This window comes from Lemur catta, chromosome 19 (genome assembly GCF_020740605.2).
Source record: "Lemur catta isolate mLemCat1 chromosome 19, mLemCat1.pri, whole genome shotgun sequence".
NCBI classification, from domain to species: Eukaryota; Metazoa; Chordata; class Mammalia; order Primates; family Lemuridae; genus Lemur; species Lemur catta.
This window is the reverse complement of record NC_059146.1, coordinates 33,869,450-33,890,743: the sequence shown is the minus strand read 5'-3', so window position 1 is coordinate 33,890,743 and position 21,294 is coordinate 33,869,450. Positions and strand designations below refer to the sequence as shown.

The 21,294-nt window shown below is 43.0% G+C and overlaps 2 protein-coding genes and 1 long non-coding RNA gene across 3 annotated transcripts in view; 2 read left to right on the top strand and 1 right to left on the bottom strand.

The window, feature by feature from the left end:
- Nucleotides 1-1,425: 1,425 nt before the first annotated feature.
- Nucleotides 1,426-7,538, top strand: PDCD5 (programmed cell death 5). Its single transcript, XM_045533069.1, has 6 exons — nt 1,426-1,693; nt 2,542-2,579; nt 4,993-5,054; nt 5,845-5,936; nt 6,978-7,049; nt 7,366-7,538. The coding sequence occupies exons 1-6, from the start codon at nt 1,628-1,630 to the stop codon at nt 7,411-7,413; spliced, it is 378 nt and encodes a 125-aa protein (XP_045389025.1). The 5' UTR covers nt 1,426-1,627; the 3' UTR covers nt 7,414-7,538.
- A 1,095-nt stretch (nt 7,539-8,633) lies between these two features.
- LOC123624855 lies at nt 8,634-12,713 on the top strand. The gene is made up of 2 exons (XR_006730235.1): nt 8,634-8,675; nt 12,282-12,713. It is a non-coding gene; the product is annotated as an uncharacterized LOC123624855 (long non-coding RNA).
- The window catches only part of ANKRD27 (ankyrin repeat domain 27), a 40,668-nt gene continuing 29,316 nt past the window's right edge, over nt 9,943-21,294 (bottom strand). Inside the window, exons 23-29 of the mRNA XM_045533068.1 lie at nt 17,028-17,225; nt 16,075-16,194; nt 15,123-15,284; nt 14,001-14,112; nt 12,891-12,969; nt 12,606-12,678; nt 9,943-11,570 (exon numbers count right to left, since the gene is read on the bottom strand). Of these exons, the coding sequence (XP_045389024.1) occupies nt 11,337-11,570; nt 12,606-12,678; nt 12,891-12,969; nt 14,001-14,112; nt 15,123-15,284; nt 16,075-16,194; nt 17,028-17,225 (978 nt within the window). The 3' untranslated portion in view covers nt 9,943-11,336. The remainder of the gene's footprint in view (nt 11,571-12,605; nt 12,679-12,890; nt 12,970-14,000; nt 14,113-15,122; nt 15,285-16,074; nt 16,195-17,027; nt 17,226-21,294) is intronic.

Here is a 21,294-nt window from a genome sequence, read left to right as displayed (position 1 = left end):
AATAACAAGTGTTGGTGAGGGGATGGTAAAATTGGAAACTTTGTGCACTGTTGTCCCAAATGTAAAATAGTGCAGCCTCTGTGGAAAGTGGTATGGCCATTCCTCAAAAATTAAACATAGAATTACCATATGATATCCAGCAATTTCTCTTCTGGGTATATACCCAAAAGTGAAAACTCAGAGCTGAACAGATATTTGTACACCCATGTTCATAGCTACTTTATTCACAATAGCCACAAGGTAGAAACAACCCAAGTGTCCATTGACTGATGGATGGATTTTAAAAATGTAATATAAAGCTGGACGCCATGGCTCACTCCTGTCATCTCAGCACTTTTGGGAGGCCAAGACAGGAGGATCACTTGAGCCCAAGAGTTCAAGACAAGCCTGGGCCACATATCGAGATCCCATCTCTCCAAATATTTTTTTAAAAAATTAGGTAGGCATGGTGGCACACACCTGTAGTCCTAGCTACTCAGGAGGCTGAAGTAGGAGGATAACTTGAGCTCACAAATTCCAGGCTGCAGTGAGCTATGATCATGCCACTGCACTCCAGCCTGGGCAACACAGCAAGACCTTTACTTTAAGAAAAAAAACAAAACAAAACGTGGCCTATATACCCAGTGGAATACATTCAGCCTTAAAAAAGAAGGAAATACTGACATGCGCTACAACGTGGATGAAACTTGAGGAACTTGAAGTGAAATAAACCAGTCACAAAAGGAAAAATATTGTATGATTCCACTTACATGAGGTACCTAGAATAGGCAAATTCATAGAAAGTAGAATGGTGCTCACTAGGGAATAGGGGGAGAGGGACAGAATTGTTAATATTTTCAGTGGGTAGCGTTTCCGTTTGGGATGATAGAAAGGTTGTGGGTAGATGGTGGTGCCAGCTGCATAACAATGTGAATGTGTTTAACGCCACCAAACTATACACTTGAGAATGGTAAATGTTATGCTATCTGTATCTTGCCACAATTACACGCCCTCCCCACACACATACCCTGCGTGGGCCCAGGGCTAGGGAGCCGAGTGCCCTCCCCGGCCCCATACCCCCGGCAAAGGCAGGAGCACTTGGGTGGACGCCCAGGCAGGTCACCAGCCACAGCTGCGCACCCCAGCACCCTCCCAGGCGGAGGTTGTGTGCACACTTAAGAGCTGTGCAACCATCGCCACAATCCAGGTTTTGGGCATTTCCATCACCCTGCTCTGCTCTATAATAGCGATAATGTGAGCCTAGCACGTTATAGGCCGGCAACACATTGTACCCGTATTATTACACTTGTCGGTGCCCATTTTGTACATCGTTATCTTTACTAAAACGCAACCCAGGCCTCGCGCAGCCGCGTCTACATGGGCAGGGCGCGGATTGCGGGCGCGGCTGCGAATCCCAACGGCCCCTCCCAACCCGCCGGCCCTCCGGAGGCCGCCCACGCCCGACCCCTGCGATCGGGGAATCGGCCCTCTCCCCGACGCCCTGGCAGCGACAGGAGCGTGGCTCCGGGCTGGATTGGTGACGCCTGGGCGCGGCGAGCGCCTGCGCAGTGCCGAGGGTCGCGCGCGCGCGCGCGCGCCGAGGGCTGGGGGAGCTCCCGCGGGGTGACGGCGGCCTCTCGAGGGCGCCATGGCGGACGAGGAGCTGGAGGCGCTGAGGAAGCAGAGGCTGGCCGAGCTGCAGGCGAAGCACGGGGTGAGCGCGCCCGACCCCTCCCGGGCCCGTTCCCTGCGGGCCCCGCCTTCGCCCGGGCGCCTCCCCGCGGGCCGAGGACCCACCGACGCCGCGGCGGCCTCGTGGCCGGGTCCGACCGCGGCCCTCCCCATCGCGAGGCGCCTGGGCGGCCGGGCGGGGGGCGCCGACCGAGCGCGGGACCTGCCCGGGGAGGCGGAGCCGGCTCGCCCGCGCCGGGCGCGCGTCTGTGGCGAAATCTCGGCGCGCCGCTCCGCACCCTGAGCGTTCGCCGCCGGCCGCCGTCGACCGCGGTTCCGGCCGTACAGGATCCGGCTTTTCTGGGTGTAGTTTTCCTGACCCGAGCAGAGACGGTGTCGGCGGGCCCGCCGGGTTCCCGGTGCGGGGGCACCGCGGGGAACAGGTGCGCACACGCCCGACGGCTTGACAGTGGGAGGGGCCGGACGGCGGCCGCTGACCGGTCGGTGAGATGCGCAAGTCACGCACGTACCGGAAAGGAATAAGGTGTCGGGGACGGTCCGGAGGGAAGCGCCGTTTGAGTCACCGGCGTCCCTAATACCGAGGCCCGTGTCATCTTCCAGCAATTATTTTTATACATAAATCACGGTTTTGTAGTACAGGGATTCGCCTCCCAAGGGTGGTTTTTATTCTGAAACGTTCTATTAGAGAGTGACTTTAGAAGCCCCTCGTGGTAAGTGGAAACGATCTCACTGATTTCCGTGAGGCCCAGTTTTTAATTGTTTGGTAAGTGGTCTCTGCCGCCCAGGAGGCTGTTAGGTGTGAGACACAAAATAGAGTAGTTCGCCCGCCTGTGAAATTACTCTGTTAAAAGGTTAACTTGTTTTTTTCAGGATCCTGGCGATGCAGCTCAACAGGAAGCAAAGCACAGGTATGGGCTGGAAACCTGAACTTTTTGAAGGGTGGTTTCACCAAATGGATTTTTTTTTTTTGTTTTTGCTTTAGTTATTTTAAAGTTTTTCCTGGCATGGTGATTTGTCCATAAATCATCATCAGGTGTCTTTGTTATTAATCTGTTAGTTAAATACATACGAAGCCCCACTTAATACCTGTATTTCAATTACTGGTTGTTTCTCTGCTTAACTGTGATTACTTTAAAATGAGCATCATCATAGAAATACTTCATAGGGATAGCGTAGGGATAACATAAGTATAGTGCCTCACACTTAGTAAGTGCTCAATAAATACTAACTTATACTATTCTGTTATTTTATCCCAGCATATGGCAGAGCACCTCGCATAGTTGCAGATCTTCATTCAATGGCAGGCTTATTGAATATTTGATTATCCCTTTATGCTACCATTTTTTAAATTGTGGTAAATATATATACATATATAAAATTTACCATCTTGATTATTTTTAAGTGGACTGCTGTTCACTAGATTCATGTTGTTGTGCAACAGTTCTCTAGAATTTTTTCATTTTGCAAAACTGAAATCCTGTACCTGTTGAACAATTCCCCATTCCCCCTTCCTCCTTTCATGCTACCTTTTTTTTTTGTTGTTGTTGTTGTTTTTAAGAGACAGGGTCTTACTCTTTTGCCCAGGCTAGGGTGCAGTGGTGCGATCACAGCTCATTGCAGCCTCAAACTCCTGGGCTCAAGGAATCCTGCTGCCTTAGCCTTCTCAGCATCTGGGACTATAGGTGTGCACCACCATGCTCAGCTAATTTTTAAATTTTTTGTAGCGCCAGCGTCTCACTGTGTTGCCCAGGCTGGTCTCAAACTCCTGGCCTCAAGCATTCCTCCCACCTTTGTCTCCCAGAGTGTTGGGATTACAGGCATGAGCCACCATGCCCAGCCCCCTTATGCTACCTTCTGACGCCTTCATTCCTTTAGCAAATATTTATTGAGCATCTGCTTTGGGTCAGGCACTGTGCTGGGTCTACAGAAATAGGCAAGGCAAAGAAGGTTCAGAAGATGGTAAGCACCTAGGTGATGCAAAGAAAGTAAAACTACATAAATTTCACTGATTCTAAGATGTGCATTTTTTCATATTTTAACAAATCTGAAATTGGGGTGCATTTTGTAATGGATCACTCTTACCCTGGATTCTTCCAGAGAAGATTTACTTTTATTTCTGCCATCACTTGGGTACATTTCTAATCCAAGACCACTTAAAATTAAATCCTCTGCTTGAGATTTCCCCTTCTTCCTTCCTGGTAGCGTGAATTCAGACAGCAACCCTGCAAGACTAAAGCTTGAAGTTTATATTCTCAGAGGAATTTTTTTTCTTTTAGCTTCTTCCAGTCAGGGCCAGATGCATGAAGGCCTCTTGGCTTTGCTGTCATTTTCTGCACAGTGGGTTTATTTCTTGTTTACGTGGTACTGAGGACGTTGCTCTTTGCTACCCCAGCTTTGAGTGGAAGTCTCTTATTAGACCTCTTATCTAGGGTGTTTTTCATTCTTAGAGATACATAAGACTGTGGTTCATATTACAATTCATGACATCTTACATTCAGTGAAATATAATGTTTTTTGGCAGGGTTGAAGTATTCAAGCACTTTAAGAAAATGGCCTATGTAAGTGAGGTTTAAGCTAGATTCCATGAACCCTGGGGCTGAGCTAGGGGCTGATGGCAGGTATAACCAGCCAGCTCCCCCTCTAATTCAGCCAGAACATCTCTGCTCGTGTTTGTTTTGTGTATTGGGTTCCTTGAAGGATTTCATTTGAAAAAAACAAAACTTCTGCCTCTTAAAAGTTTATAGGACCACTGTCCTCTGAACATGAATTAGTTTCTACTTGGGTAGGTTGGAAGAAGCAAGGAGAGTTGCAAAGTTTTAATTTTACTCTTCCTTCCCACCCAAAAAATAGAATGGAGAGTCTTGAAACACAGGATCTGGTTCTGGCTTGGCCATGGTACCTCTGTCCCCTTAACATAGCCTTCCTGGGTCTTAGCCATGAAGGAAATTATACACATTAGTCACTTGGTCCTTCTAATTGCCTGAAATCCCACTACTAAATTCTAGCACCTATCACACAATAGGTATTTATAAATGTTGGTAATGGTGGTTGAACTGAAACTCCACCCTGAATTATGAAACTCTAAGGCTTACCTGCCAACCTGGAAGGTTTATACCAACCTAAAGCTGCCTCCTTGAGGACTAACATGGATTCTTCTACTTTAATGTACCTGCTGCCATCTGCATGGCACCTACCATGGTGCAGTCTGTGTATGCCACATGCTATGTTGAGAAACATACTGAGTGAGTTACTTTTTTGTATGTTCCATGGGAATGTTGACAGCTTAGTTCTAATCTTGCTTGACCTATGTTTTTGTTGTAGGGAAGCAGAAATGAGAAACAGTATCTTGGCTCAAGTTCTGGATCAGTCAGCCCGGGCCAGGTGTAAGCATCTTTGATTTCCTTTATTTCCATAAAATTGGCTTGAGTTAGTTGAATGGGGATATATATGTGAAGTCATTGCTGTCTCTAGGTTAAATATTTAGCCAAAAAACATTTGAGATTTGAAATAGTGTGAAGTTTATAAACCTAGAGAACTGTACTTTATTCACTATTAAAAGTACTAGCGCACTTCTGTTTTATCAAGATGTTCTCCAAGTGCAGTGAGGTAAAATCTATAGTAGACAACTCTTAGTTAATCATAAAATGTTGTTGGTAGTTGACATGGGTGATGGGGATTTAGGGATATATCGTATGTATTCTCGGTTTTAGTGTTTGTATGGGGTTTCATAAAAACCAAAAAGAAAACCACGTGGAAAGAAAAAATGAGCCAATCAGAATGAACTAGTATCTTGTGTATATAACTCGAAGTGCCCACTTTTGAGTTTAGAAGAGGCTCCATAGATGGACCACTATTATGTATGTACAATAAGCAATTGCTTTTCAGGGGGCAGTCATATATTTTAAAAACCAGGAACGCATGGGGCTTAGAATCTGAGGACCCAAGTTTAGCATTGGCCCTACCACTGCCTGTGTGTGGCCTTGACTGCGACTGGCATGGCTGAACTTTAGTTTTCTCATTTTTAACAATACCGTCCTGTTTATTTCACTGGTTGAGAGACACAAACAAGCTTGTGAAGTGCTTTGGAAATGTCAGTGTATAGTTCTGAGGTATAATATTTACAAGTGGTATCTAGTTTTGACACTTTCTTGCATATGTATTTTTTCTTTTTAGTAAGTAACTTAGCACTTGTAAAGCCTGAAAAAACTAAAGCAGTAGAGAATTACCTTATACAGATGGCAAGATACGGACAACTAAGTGGGAAGGTAAGCTTGGGCTGTACTGAGGGAACTTTACCTGCTGTTACCTACTTTATCAAAACACGGCTTCAAAAGGTCAATTTCATCTGCATCTGATTATGGAATTCTTGTTGACTCTTTCTATGAAGAAATTTTTAAAGGAGAGAATAGTTGTGCCTTCTATAAAAGATAATTGCCTTCTCTCCTTTCCTGACATTGCTGTGGAACCTTGTTGGTGTCTGTGTGACCCAATGACTTAGAGTTAGCTAGTTTAATTTGTTCCTGTGCTGCAAACAAGGTTTGTCAATAATCCCAATTAAAATACTACCAATGTAGACAGAAATTCGGCTTGTTTTACAAATGAGAATGTGGTAAAATCCCTAAGTTATTATGTATGTTGCCATAACACCATGAGGGGTATATTCTGGCAGGCCTGACATTTAAGAGCTAGATGAGGCCAGGCTTGGACTCAGGCCTGTAATCCTAGCACGTTGGGAGGCCAAGGCAGGAGGATCACTTGAGGCCAAGAGTTTGAGACCAGCCTGGGTCTCAAAAATAATTAAAAAAAAAAATTTTTTTTAAAGCCAGGCATGGTGGTGAGCACCTGTAGTCCTAGGTGCTTGGGAGGCTAAGGTGAGAGGATCGCTTGAGCCCAGGAGTTAAGAGGTTGTAGTGAGCTATGATCTTGTCACTGCACTCCAACCTGGGTGACGAAGACAGACTTTGTCTCTTAAAAAAAAAAAATAATTTAGACAAAGCCCTCTGCCGCTGCTGCAGCCTATCCAGACCAGTCCTCTCCCCTAAATCCCTCACATTAAGAACAACTCGTATGTGGGAGAGACAACCAGTTGATGTTTTCTGAGTGTGACTTATCTCCTCCAGGGTGGTATTTAAGCTTCTCAATGGCAGAAGTGGAGTGTCTGTATCCCTGACACTTAGCACAGTGGTGTGTGTTGTTAACATTGTCTGCTAGTTCCCCCACACCCCAGAAAGATTGTAAAATGATTCAATCTGCTGAAGTAAATTCTTTGTCTGAAAAAGTACTGTTTTTCTTTCTGGTTATCCTAGGTGTCAGAACAAGGTTTAATAGAAATCCTTGAAAAAGTAAGCCAGCAAACAGAAAAGAAAACAACAGTTAAAGTAAGTGTTCCCGAATGCACATGGCAACAAAAAAATTGACACTTTAAATGTCAGGTGTTGAATATATATCTACCTTATCAAAATAGCTTTTAGCCCATAGACATTTTCGTTTTGTAAAGTTGAAGTTTGGGGAGAAAGGCCAAATATATTGAGAGGGATCTAATTTTTAAGGTTCTTGACCCACTACCCTTTTAGATCACTAAGCTGTTTTAAATATACACAAAAATATCTTGCTAAAATAGGAAGAAACTTTTCTTCCTAGAAAGTCTGAGTTATGCTTTATTAAAAATGTTAACTCGTTTAATTTTCCCCCCAGTTTAACAGAAGAAAAGTAATGGATTCTGATGAAGATGATGATTATTGAACTAAAAATGTTTAGAGACTAGAACTTAATGGAACAATTCTAGGACAGAAGTTAAGTTTTGTTTAAACGTTTACTTTGTTTATTGTCTATATGCCTTTTAAAAGAAAATAAACTTGTTATGCAAAGTGAAACAATTTGGGCGAGTTGTTTTAGTACCATAGCCAAGTGACTGGAAGATCTGGATTTTTTAATTTTTTCCCTCCTACCAAAAGCTTTTAAACACATAGCAGCATGAATATATCCTTCGCGATTGTGACATTAGTACTAGGTAGGGAAAATGACCTTAGCAGAAACAGCTGTTCCAGCACTCTTCAGTAAGAAGAAAATAGCAGTAGCAGCCAGTAACACTGTGGCCATTAAAATCCATATATTAAACTCAATCAGCTTTGACATCTGAGCACATCTTAAATTTCCAAGACACAGTTTCTAAAAGCAGGTAAACTGTTTCTCTTCCTGCAGGTAGTACTTCCATTTAATGTAAGAAAAGTCTGACCTTTCATTGCAAAGGTGTTGAGATTAAATTATCTAACAAATATCATTCCCATCGAAAAAAAACTAGAGCTATAGTGCCACTGGAAAAAAATGACCAAAATAATTAGGATATACTGGTAATGATAATGCAACAATAATAAATATGATTATAAGAGAAATTGTTTGTTTTTTTGAGACAGAGTCTCACTCTGTTGCCCGGGCTAGAGTGCCATGGGGTCAGCCTAGCTCATAGCAACCTCAAACTCCTGGGATCAAGCAATCCTTCTGCCTCAGCCTCCCAAGTAACTGGGACTACAGGCACGCACCACCATGCCTGGCTAATTTTTTCTATATATTTTTAGTTGACCCACTAATATCTTTCTATTATTTTTTTAGTAGAGACAGAGTCTCTCTCTCGCTCAGGCTGGTATCGAACTCCTGACCTCGAGTGATCCTCCCACCTCGGCCTCCCAGAGTGCTAGGATTACAGGCGTGAGCCACCGCGCCTGGCCAAGAAATCACTTCTGATTAAAATCTAGCTGGGACAGTTCAGCAGTTAAATGTTTTGGTGGAAATGTTCTGGGTTCTTCGGTGATAAAGCTGCAGGTGACTTAGAGCAAGTGTTATCTTTTATATTGTGTTTTACTTCCACTAGGTTATGAAACCTTCACTCATATACTTTGTCTCTTAAAAAAAAAAAAAAAGAGTCTCACTATGTTGCCCAGGCTGGCCTCAAACTCCTGGGCACAAGTGATTCTCCCGCATCAGCTCCGAAGTTGCTGGGACTACAGGTATGTGCCACAATGTCCAATGCTTAAATTTAAATCATAAACCTAACTATCAACTAAGTTGTTTGTTGTAACCTTTTAAGTAAGTCCTGTGAGACCCAGCTCAGGAGTAAGATAACATTTAGTAGGATGGACAGGATTAGTAGCAGAAAAGTAATGGGAAATGTGGTTACAAATCGCCTCTGCTCTAGCCAGCATCCTGCTGATATATGTTGAAACTATATTTGAGATTTACAACTATGGCCAATGAAGAAAGTCAGTGTTGCAGTGTCTAACATTCTCAATGAATGAGTTTGAGTAGAACCATTAAGAACATCAAAATGTTTTTAAAGGAACAGAATGATTATAAATAGTCAAAATAAAATTTAGAGATTTTGAAAAAAAATCCCAGTCATAGGTAAATTTTGCTTTTGGCCTCACATAAAAAAAATCTGAGGGGACACTGGAGGATTCTCAGTAAATTTTGTTACATGCTTTCTCTTGCAGAATAACCACTATCCTAAATGGCAACTACTGATAAAAAATGTGTTTAAAGATTGTCAAACTCTTGTCTTCCAAAGACAATTTAGAATGAAAAATGGTTCTGTGTACAAGGATAGGGGAATACACTTAAGTGGGGAGTAGTTATTCTAAATTTGCTAACTTAAATCAGTGCATTGAGACTGCTTTGATGCAAAAACTTTTTTTCACAAAATGGGAATTCAGGCATTACCAATTTCTAAATTATCAAATCAAGTTTTGTTTTTCAAGTAGGGAAAGATTATTTATAATTGAGGTAATCCCTTAAAATGGCTGATACTGATTATCAGAGTAGCTCACGAGGAAACTTTTCCCCAATTGATAGTCCCATTTATAACATCTGTACCTCCAGATGAAGGGCACGCCAAGCTTGAAACTGCCAGTTGGATGCCACTGCCCAGCTGGGCCTTGACCCTAGCTCTAAGATCTCTAGCAAATTAAACTCCTTATTTTTCTGAACCTATCTTATTTGAGCATTCGACCATCCAGGGCAATTGTTGGAATTAAACAGGAGTATATATGAAAGTGTTTTCAAAATTATACTGCAGCACTCAAAAAATTAGGTGGTGTCAAACGTACATATTTCTATCTTGAGAATGCCTGTGCTGATAACTGTATAGGATATAGTTTCTTAATTAGGATGGTTGAGAAATACAGCAAGTCAATAAAGCTATTTTGTTTAAAAGTGGAGAAAAGGGGGGAAAATGAACCAGAACAAAGAAATCAGCAAAGCAACAGTGCTTATTTCCACTTAGGTTAGAAACTATTCATTTTATTCTGATTTTAAAGGAAATAAATTAAAATGTTTGTGGGCCCTGGGCACTGTGCCTACTGGATGAAGTCAGCCCTGGTTAGGTAGATGGATGATGATCTGAACGATCGAGTCTACGTGTTTCAATCACACACCTATAACTGAAACAAAATATACATCCATCCAGTGGGGCCACTGTTCCACACACAAAGCCTGTGTTTATAGCAGAGAGGCTGAGAAACGTATCTCCATAGCAAAAAGCTAAAACATGACACACTCAAGAATCAAAGTTTACTGTTTCTTTTCCTTCATTTGGCACAAATCCAAGGCACATTAGAAAATTAGAAATCATAAATTACTTTGTAGAAAAATAATTGATCCCTCCCTTCTATACATACACAATACTTCCAGGAACATGCACAAAACCATTTCCCTATTACAAAGTTATTTGAAAATGTACTCAGGACAAATTCATGTGCGGCTGCAGACCAATAACATAAAAAAATAACAGTATAATTTATAGAAATTTATAAAAAGGAATAAATGGCAATAAATTCTAACTCAAAGTAATTTTGACCTGGTTTGTGCTATAAGTTTTGAATCTGAATCAAAAGACTAAGAAAAGATGTGCCAAATCTACTCTAGTCCGGTAACCGTCCATCAGGTGTGACATTTAAGGGAGGTTCTTAACAAAAAAGGATGTTTCTAGAAACACCGCTACAGGTGCATATGTAGTAACTAAACATCTGTACTTAATTTGTTAGAAGGAAAATTATACCCTACTTTTCCCATATGCATGGTACAGACAGGTCTAATATGTCATTTGACTAAAACGAACATCAAAATGGCATTTAGGCATCTTTTGGTTTGAGTGTTGCTCCGCAAAGAAACATTGTCCAGGTTCTGCTTTCTTCATTCACAACTGACACTTCTGCCTAACCTCCACAATACCATGAAACCTAACTAGCTTCTCTTCATCTTATCCCAGATGGAGAAATTCTTTTAGTTTGTGGTTTGCTAATTTATACACATGGCAGAGGGTTTAGCACTTTCAGTAGGAGGAGGTCAGAATCTGGTGGTAAAACCTCTGCCTATAGCCAAGGAACGCAAATACTTAGAAACAATACACCTTGGACTTAAGGATTTGGACACTAGGAATTTCGTCCATTCCTTTTCAAGTGTATTCATTAGCTTTGAAGAGAGAAATCGTGGTAAGTTTTTTGTTGCATTCTTTGCCTCAGCCACAGAAAAGCTTTCAGGAACTTTCTGCTGAAGACTTTTCTTTTCTCAAGCTAGGTATCTGCAAGTCCATTTAGTTCTAAGATGTATTCATGGCTCAGCATCTTCTTGCATATGTACTTCTTGGCAGCAAATTGAACAATTCCTTACTACTCTTAAGACTGGGAAAGACTCGCCTCCTGGGCAGTGGTCAGGCTGCCAGCAGCCTCTCGGCCCCTGCACACAGCCGCGTCCTCCACCGTGTGTCTGCGGAGCACTCGCCTGTGTCCAGGGCCAGCTGGTTTCAGTCCAGGCCTCTCGGGCCGATCACTGTTTCCTCTGTCGGCAGCACGAGATCTGCTCTGGTCTGGTGGGTCATTCTGTTTCGTTGTGACACTTTGCCTCCCTGGCTGAAGAAAAAGTACATTGCAAACAGTTTCCTTCTGTACTCCAAACAGCCACCATGGCAACAGCAGCTACACTGCGTGCTTATTGTGTCAGACGGTGCGCTCAGCACTTCACAGGCAATTTCAATTCTAATGTCCTTGTGGATGACATGTGCATACTACATGTGTGTCGGAATGCTTTACGTGTTTTCACATTTAATCTTTATAACGCCAAGGAGTATGTACTATTGTTATCCCCCATTTTATACCTGAGGAAACAGGATCAGCAAAGTTAAGCAATCTGCCTAAAGTCCCACAGCTAGCAAGGGAAAAGCTAGCACTTGATTGAACTCAGGCAGATTTCAAAGCTTGTGGGTTTCCCACCAAGCAGCAGGTCTATTAGCAAAGCTATGGAAGATTAAATATGAAATCAAGATTAGTCATATTAACAAAAATCATTTTAATTCTCTAAAACAATGATTTAGAATCTTTGTGTATTTGTTCCAACAAGCCTGTGCCACACACACTATAAATTCCTTGTCAGCAATAAGTCATGTTTCCAAGAAAAGTCACTTTCTAGTACTACAGATTGTAAATCATGCTTCTTTTAAATAATCGTGTAATTAAAAATGCAGTAGGAAGATGGCTACATAAAGAATTATCTATATGAGCAATTTTATACCATATTTGGAAACACTGTGTACCCATCTATATATATTTTCTTCCTTCCTTTAGTGATCAAAACCATAATGAAATTTGACATGTTTCACCTACTGTGCACACCGTGAACTACAGCTTTCCACGCATGCAACTAGTTTATACTTTCCCGTCACTTTCCTTTCTCTGCCCAGAAATGTATTTTTAAATACAACAATCGATGAAGTCTGTACCCTTGACTGTCCCACTAAAGAGTTCCAGTTTTAACTGCTGCTGACTGTCACAGAGAAGGCAATCATGAAATGAAGATGACTATCCTGGAGAAATGTGTTTGCCATGGATTACTTCTGAAAAGGCCAGGCTTTATGAAATACGATTATATGCCAGTGTTTAATAACTTACCTCACTCACAGAACCTTCAGTAAGATTAGGGACACTTCTGTCTCTTGCCATAATCTCCCTTGAAGTCTTTCCTCTGAAATTCAAAATAAACTAAATATTAACTCAAAATGAGCCAGAATAAATATTTGGGACAGTAGCATGAAACACTCTGGCCACAAGGAGGCAACATTTGATGACATGGGTGCAGATTTGTCCAGAACCAGTTATAGCTACACATAACCTGCTTCAGTTGTAAGTAAAGGGTATGGTAAAAAGCACAGAAATCAACTTGAATTTTATACTCACTTAAACTGACCAGCTGAGTTGATAAAGTAAAACTGTCTTGTAAAAGGTTCATCTGGTAGATCATACACTTTTGAGTTCCCTGTAGATAAAAGGATAAACATCTGAAAACTTCAAAAACAGTTTAAAGATTGTTATAAAATTACAGCATAGATGCAATTTTTCAATTATCTTAGTTTTACAAAATTTAGAAAATTAGCACTGAATTTGCTTAAAAGAAACGTAACATATACCTATTTATTACAGGTTGAATATTCCTAATCCAAAAATGTGAAATCCAAAATGCTCCAAAATTTGAAACTTTTTGATCTCTTTGACATCATGCTCAAAGGAAATCTCACCGGAGCATTTCTGATTTCCTGATGAGGGATACTCAGCCGATAAATATAATACAAATAGTCCAACATCTGAAAAAGTCCAAAATCCAGAAGATTTCTTGTCCCAAGTGTTTCAGATAAGGGATACTCAACCTGTACTGTGTGAACCCCCATGAAATTGAAAGATCAACCCTCAGTACACTGATATTCCCCAACTACAGCCAACTGTGCGAGACAGTCTCAGGATCACCTAGGTACGTGAGTGGGCTTATTCACATTATTGCATTGCAGTATCATAATTTTTTTAAAAAAGAACTCTTAAACCTTTAAAAAAGAAGAAAATACTTCAGTCTCACTGCTGTTTGACAACTACTGTTCTAATTACCATCAACATCTGTACATCTGCAAATTAAAAAAAAAAAATCTTTTAAGGTAGCATTTACCCTCGATGTGTGGGAAATGCTCAGAAGACCTGTCTTTGGCACACGAAGCATGAGGCACTGCCAGAGCTGGCGCCTCCTCTCCAGTCCTAAGTGGAGGCCTGAACCCTCAAGGCAACGTTGAGAGCTTCTCTCTTACTTCCTTAGGAAACCTCATTGCCGTCAACCAGGAAACTAGTATCAAAAAGAGCTGACCCCTAATCTGATAAATTAGGATGTAACATATTTCTCTGGTGCCCATACCCTCCCCAGTCATGATTATATTTTACATTTCTAATTGTACGAAAGCCAACAACTGCCCATGAATTTCTAAGTGAACCCAAGTTCAGAGTGATAAAAAGAATGAGAGTTCTTACATTTTTTCCTGATCTTAACAGTAACACAATCCTTGTGGTCTGTTCCGGCAACGTCATCTAGTGAGGCTACACAGCTCGGCACTACCTGAAGTAATTCCATTATCTTTGAATTCTGGAATTTGAAAGGGAAAAGGTAACAGTAATAGTTTTTGTTCTTTCTTAGCAGGTTATTACTTGTTTTCAATCTAAATGTCAACACTGGCGTGGCTGGGCAGGAAAGGCCACAGAGCGTGGCGGCAAAAGCGGCTTTGCTTCTGCAGCCTGTCTGCCCCCGACTCCGGGCTGGGCACGCAGCCACCCTGTGCAGCTGGGCTGACAGCAAGATCTAGTACTGTGGGGTTATCATGAGGTTATCGAGGGCTCACCACATGGTAAGTTCTCAATAAAACACATTTCTCATCATCATTCAAGACAGTGCTAAACTGAAAGTTTACAATGTTTTAATTCTGTCACTGAAAATTAAAAATTAATATAATAAAGCTCTGAGTAGGGTGGATTTATGGTGACTTTAACACATCAGTTGTGTGATGTGACAGCCTGCTAGCTATCTCTCCCGAGTAGACAGCTAGATAGATTCAGCATGAAAACAGGAACAGAAAAGAGGTATTTTATCCCCAGGAGAAAAGGACTTTTTCCTCCCCATTCTCCACAGCAAACGTCCACAGCGCCAGAGAAGTGGTAAACTGGGTGTTACCATTCTTACAGAACTCAAGGAGTTTTAAATCCACAAGCTACACAAACTTTCTACATTGTGCTGCTCAAGAACACAGGGCTTTGACACTGCAGGGCTGGTGAGGCCAGAACAACGTCTGAACTTGCTCCTTGCCCCGAGTAGCTGGCTGCAAGTAAGCGTGCCAGACAGGCAGGGAGCACCTCCTCTCACGCCTCTGGAGGCCACCCGTGCCAGAACGACCCCTCCTGGCTGGCTGAGCAGGCCCCCTCTGACCAGGCGACCAAGAGGCACGTATGCAACCACCTGGCAGACTTCTAGCACCCCACCTCGGCCCAGCCCAGCGACCCAAGGTCTGGCGGGTGCTAGTCAGATCGACTTCAGACACGAGGACTCCAGAGAGACCAGTAAGGGAGCCCGGGGTTCCCTGGGCTCAGGCTCTCCCCGCTCACCTGCTCGGCACAGTCTAGGGCCGTGCGCTGCCTCCTGTTGAGCACGTGCACCGACGCTCCGTGAAGCAGAAGCAGCTCCACCACGAAGACGTGCTTTTCTGCCACGGCCTCATGCAGGGCTGTGTTGCCCCTGTTGTTGGAAGCGTTAATGGCGGCCCCGTGCTGGAAGAGGAATGGCACCGTGGGGAGTGCCAGGAATGTTAATGCAGAGCCCAGGTGCTGCGCGGCGCGCACCAGAAAGCACATTCTGTAGGTCTGAATTTCTCAAAGTGTTGGGGGTAAGAGTCACATTGAGAAAAAAGATTTATGGGCAAAGATGCTCACTGCAGCACTTATTGTAGCAGAAAAAAACAGAAGCCACTTAAATGTACGGAGCAAGAACTGTTTAAAAAACAGTATGGTACATCCATGGTTATGCAACCATTAAAAATTATGGTTTTAATAAACAATTTTCTACATTAAAAATGACAAACAGCAAGATAGAAAACAAGTGACCAAAACTATACACATTTTTTAAAAGTCCACCCAAATGAGCTGCCTTTGAGTCAGGGATGAGTTGGTTTTTCCCTGTTGGTTTAAATTCTCTTCTCCAGTCAATTCGTGTAGCCTTCATCAAGAGGGAAAGAGCAGCAGTGGGACAGGCCATTCAGCTCATGCTCAGGTGCAGCTCCACGTGCCCCCTAAGTGAGGTGAGCCCCCACACCTGGTCCTTGTCGCCACATCCTGGCTGCAGGACACACGCTGAGGCGCCACCCCACACCCGTCAGAGAGCCCCGCGTGGGAATGCGGGTGCCGAGCTCCTCAGCCCAGAGGCCTGCAACTGACGGGCGGGCCAGCTTACGGCTCGGGCAGAGGCCTTCTCCGTCTCCAGTGCCAGGGGTCCCACGGGGCAAAGGTGCCTGAGCAGGTGTGAGCAGGTGTGACAGCCGGCAGGGCTACGAAGGACCCTCACCTGGAGCAACAGAGCTGCGACTTCATGATGGCCACCGGAGCAGGCGTAAATGAGGGCTGTGTTTCCACTCACATCCTCCTCGTTGGGTTTCGCGTTGCAATCTAGTAGGTACTTCACCACCTAGTCCAGAGAGGAAACTTTCAGCCTTGAACTTTGTAGGGAGAAATCCTCCAATTTGATATTCTTTAGACTTTTCTCTAAGCGCACTGAGAAGACTCTTTAGTCACATGTCACAGGTCTGACCCTCAGGAGGAAGCGGACCAGCTGAAGAAGGGAGGAGTTAACACTTGCCGAGGGTCTAACTCTGTGCCAGGTGTGTGCCAGGCACTCGTGCGTCCCTTTACTCTTTATACCTATCCTGCGGAGAGCTGGAATCATCACCCAGTCTTATAGATTAGGCAACCAACGCTTGAAGCACTTTACTAGGCATTTAGGAGAGAGCCAGAAGACCTGGAATAGGCTTATAGTAGAACTGATAAAGGAAAATGAAAAAATATGCACATAAATAATTTTCTAAGAGAAAAACAGAATTTTTAAAAAGTTAATTATTCCAGAATTATCTCTCGAGCCCCTTCTTTAGGGCCATGACTGCACTTTACCAAGTACTCAAGTATTTAGCACAGACTGAGAGCTTTGGGAACGTACAGGTGCGAGATGACCAATAAATACCCAGGCACAAGAGACAGCTCCTGCTGGGGTCAGAACCAGAACAGCCTCTGTAGCACCCAGGTGTGAATGGCCGGGGGTGCGGGGTGGGGAGGAGCTGGCTCCATCCCCAAGGAGCGCCGGGATCCTATGTTCAGAGGCTGAGTGGTCCTGCCATGTGCACTGCAGAACCTCTGGGCTGGGAGGAAGGTAAAGGCCCTGGGCTGCCCTTCTGCAGCATGCCCACCAGGTGAGGCTCTAGCCAAGGGCAGGCCCCTGCTACGCTGCCCAGGAGATGGAGCCCGTACCTGAAAGTGGCCCTGCTGGCAGGCCAGGTGGAGCGGGACAGCCTGGTTTGCATTCCTGGCACCCGCATTGGCACCATGCTTCAACAGGAGAAGGATGAGGTCCGCCCGGCCATGCAGGGCAGCCACATGCAGTGGGGAGGAGCCATCCTGGTTGGTCACGTTCACACCAAGCCCATTGGCAGGAATCTTTGCCAGCTTCTGTCGAGTGCAGAAGATGGAAACAAAGTCATTAGTATTCAAGAAATCAGGCCGGGCACGGTGGCTCACGCCTGTAATCCTAGCACTCTGGGAGGCCGAGGCGGGTGGATTGCTCGAGGCCAGGAGTTCAAGACCAGCCTTAGCAAGAGTGAGACCCCGTTTCTACTAAAAACAGAAAGAAATTATCTGACCAACTAAAATATATATATAGAAAAAATTAGCCAGGCATGGTGGCACATGCCTGTCTGTAGTCCCAGCTACTGGGGAGGCTGAGGCAGTAGGATTACTTGAGCCCAGGAATTTGAGGTTGCTGTGAGGTAGGCTGATGCCACGGCACTCACTCTAGCCCGGGCAACAGAGTGAGACTCTGTCTCAAAAAAAAAAAAAAGAAATCAGGCAGAAGAAACTGAAGCCACCTGCCCCTCACAGCTCCTGTGCAAAATTTGGGATCATGGGAGGATTCAGAATCACAGTGCCCACAGGTGAATCCCTATTACATTAGAAAGGTGTGCGGCCGGGCGCGATGGCTCATGCCTGTAATCCTAGCACTCTGCAAGGCCGAGGCGAGTGGATCGCTCGAGGTCAGGAGTTCGAGACCAGCCTGAGTGAGACCCCCGTCTCTACTAAAAATAGAAATGAATTATCTGGCCAACTAAAAGTATATATAGAAAAAATTAGCCGGGCATGGTGGCGCATGCCTGTAGTCCCAGCTACTCGGGAGGCTGAGGCAGGAGGATCCCTTAAGCCCAGGAGTTTGAGGTTGCTGTGAGCTACGCTGACGCCACGGCACTCACTCTAGCCCGGGCAACAAAGCGAGACTCTGTCTCAAAAAAAAAAAAAAAAAAAGAAAGGTATGATGGACCAAAAGATTAACTTCTGTTGATAATAAATTAAGTCCCCTAAAATGATGCCCTGTTTTGTCAGGCAATTCAATGGGGAAAGGAACATCTGTAAATGGTGCTGGAACGACTGGATATCTACGTAGAGAAACTGCACATCAACCTGCATTTCACACCTGACACAAAATTAAAATGCATCACAGCCTTCAATGTAAAAGCTACAACTATAAAACTTCTTGAAGGGAACTAGAAGAAAATCTTTGCAACACTGAGAAAAACAAAGATTTCTTAGATAACACACAAAAAGGAAAAACATAAAAAAGTTTCATAAACTGGGCTTAATAATTTTAAGTTTTTGCTCTTTGAAAGACACAAGAAAATGAAAAGGCAAATCACAGAATGGGAAAAAATGTTTGCAATACATATATCTCAAAGACTTGTACCAAAAAGAATTTAAAATTTTTTAATTTTTTAAAAATATCTCTTAAAACTCAATAAGACAATCCAAATTTTTAAAAAATAGGCAAAAGATGTGAACGGACCTTTCATAAAAGAAGACAGGTGGATGGCAGCCAATGAGACATAAAAAGATGTTTAACACCATCAGTTACCAGGGAAATACAAATCAGAGTCAAGAATGACAAAACCAAAGGGTCAGAAAACAGATCATGGACTCCAGGAGAGCAGGGGAAGACAAGGGAAGACCACGAGGGCAGGAGAATATTTTTCTGGGTGAGGGAACATTCTGCATCTTCATCAAGGTGGTGGTCACAAGGCTACACGCTCGTTTATCAAACCTCACAAAACCACACGCTGCTATCTCCATACTTCACCTTCATTTTTACCAACAAACTTCCTCACTATTCATGGTGGGTTTTAAGTCAACTATGCTAATATAAGAATAATTAATCAAAAGAGCAAACAAAACTGATTTGTAGCCTATATAACTAAAAACAAAAATTAAATTATGAAATTGAATCACACATTTCGATAGTGAAATTATATGAATCATGTCAGGGTTTTATGTGGCTGACCAAGGATTAAAGCAGTGATTATCTGATTCACTTTGATGGTTAAAAATGTTATCTCTTAAAAAACAGTATGCTGAATTTTACTCTAGTAAATTATACCTCAAAAATCAAAAACAAATGAAAAAGTAGGAAAACACACACACACACACACACACACACACACACACACACACTGAAATACCCCTGCGTACTTATCAGAATGGCTGAAGTTAAAAAGTCAAAATACCAAGTGTTGACAAGGACAGGGAGCAACTGGAATTCTCATACACTGCCGACGGGATTGTAAAATGCTATAGCCACTTTGGAAAATTGGCAGTTTCGTGTAAAGGTAAACATATACTTACTGTATAACCCAGCAATTATACTCCTAGGTATTTACCCAGGAACACATACATCCACACAAAGACTTGTACACAAATGTTCACAACAGCTTTATTCGCAAAGCCAAAAACAGGTTACTACTCAAATGTCCATCAGCAGGTGAATGGATAAACAAACTGTGGTACGTCCACTCAATGAAATACTATCCAGCAATAAAAAGAAATGAAGGCCGGGCGCGGTGGCTCACGCCTGTAATCCTAGCACTCTGGGAGGCCGAGGCGGGTGGATCGCTCCAGGTCAGGAGTTCGAGACCAGCCTGAGCAAGAGTGAGACCCCGTCTCTACTAAAAATAGAAAGAAATTATCTGGCCAACTAAAATATATATAGAAAAAATTAGCCGGGCATGGTGGCACATGCCTGTAGTCCCAGCTACTCGGGAGGCTGAGGCAGGAGGATCGCTTAAGCCCAGGAGTTTGAGGTTGCTGTGAGCTAGGCTGTCGCCACGGCACTCACTCTAGCCCGGGCAACAGAGCGAGACTCTGTCTCAAAAAAAAAAAAAAAAAAAAAAAAGAAATGAAGTCTTAATACAACAATGTGGATCTTAAAAATATCCTGAGTGAAAGAAACCAGACCCAGAACAGTATATATTAATACTTCATGATTCCATGATACATAAAACTCTACAAAGTGCAAACTCACCTGTAACGACGGAAAGCAGGTCAGTGGGTGCCTGGGATGCCTAAATCTCATACCTTGTACAGAAAGTTACTCAAATGGGATTATGGATTTAACTATAAAATATAAAATTATAACTTAAAAAAACAAACAACACAGGAGAAAGTTTGCAATCCAGAGCTAAGCAAAGAGTTCTCTGACTTGGCACCAAAAGCACAATCCATTAAAGGGAATATTGATACACCAGACATCTAAATTAAAACTTTACTCTGTAAAAGCCCATGTGAAGAGGTTATAGACAAGCTACAGACTGGAAGAAAATATATGCAAACCGTGTATCTGGCAAATATCCACAGATCTAGAATTACAGAAAGAACTCTCAAAACTCCACAGTGAAACAAAAAACCAATTAGAAAACAGGCAAATGAACAGACATCTTGCCGAAGAGCATATTCAGATGACACGAGCACATGAAAAGACATGCATCATCATCAGCCTTCAGGAAAATGCAAATAAAAACCACAATGAGATAGTACTAGACACTTATCAGAATGGCTAAAATAAAAAATATTGAAAACACCAAATGCTGGCAAGGATGCGGAGAAATTGGATCGCTCATACACTGCTGGTGGGAATGTAAAATGATACAGCCTACTCTGGAAAAGACTACAATTCCTTATAAAAAACTAACCTTGGAATTACTATACGACTCAGCAATTGCACTCTTGTGCAGCTATCTTCTCTTAGAAACATGAAAACTGAAGTTCTTACAAAAACCTGTACTCAGATGTTCACAGTTTTATTCTCCAAACCAGAAACAACCTACATGTCCTTCCATTGTTGAATGGTGTATACATACCATGGTGTATAAATACCATGGAATACTACACAACAATAAAGGAATAAATTGTTGATTATATGCAACAACCTAGAATCACGCTAAGTAAACAAAGGCAATCTCAAAAGGTTATATACTGTAATCCTAGCACACTGGGAGGCAAAAGCAGGAGGATTGCTTGAGCTCAGGAGTTCAAGACCAGCCTGAGCAAGAGCGAGACTCCATCTGTACTCAAATTAGCAAAATTAGCCAGGCAACATGGCGCACACCTGTAGTCCAGCTACTCAGGAGGCTGAGGTGGGAGGATTCCTTGAGCCCAGGAGTTTGAGGTTACAGTGAGCTACGATAATGCCACTCCACTCTAC

Excerpts from the sequence above, each read along its gene's own strand:
- PDCD5 (XM_045533069.1), top strand. The coding sequence starts at position 1,628 with ATGGCGGACGAGGAGCTGGAGGCGCTGAGGAAGCAGAGGCTGGCCGAG. Across the intron at positions 5,055-5,844 it reads TCAGTCAGCCCGGGCCAGGT|TAAGTAACTTAGCACTTGTA; the intron begins GTAAGCATCTTT and ends TTTTCTTTTTAG. Across the intron at positions 7,050-7,365 it reads AAAAGAAAACAACAGTTAAA|TTTAACAGAAGAAAAGTAAT; the intron begins GTAAGTGTTCCC and ends TTTTCCCCCCAG.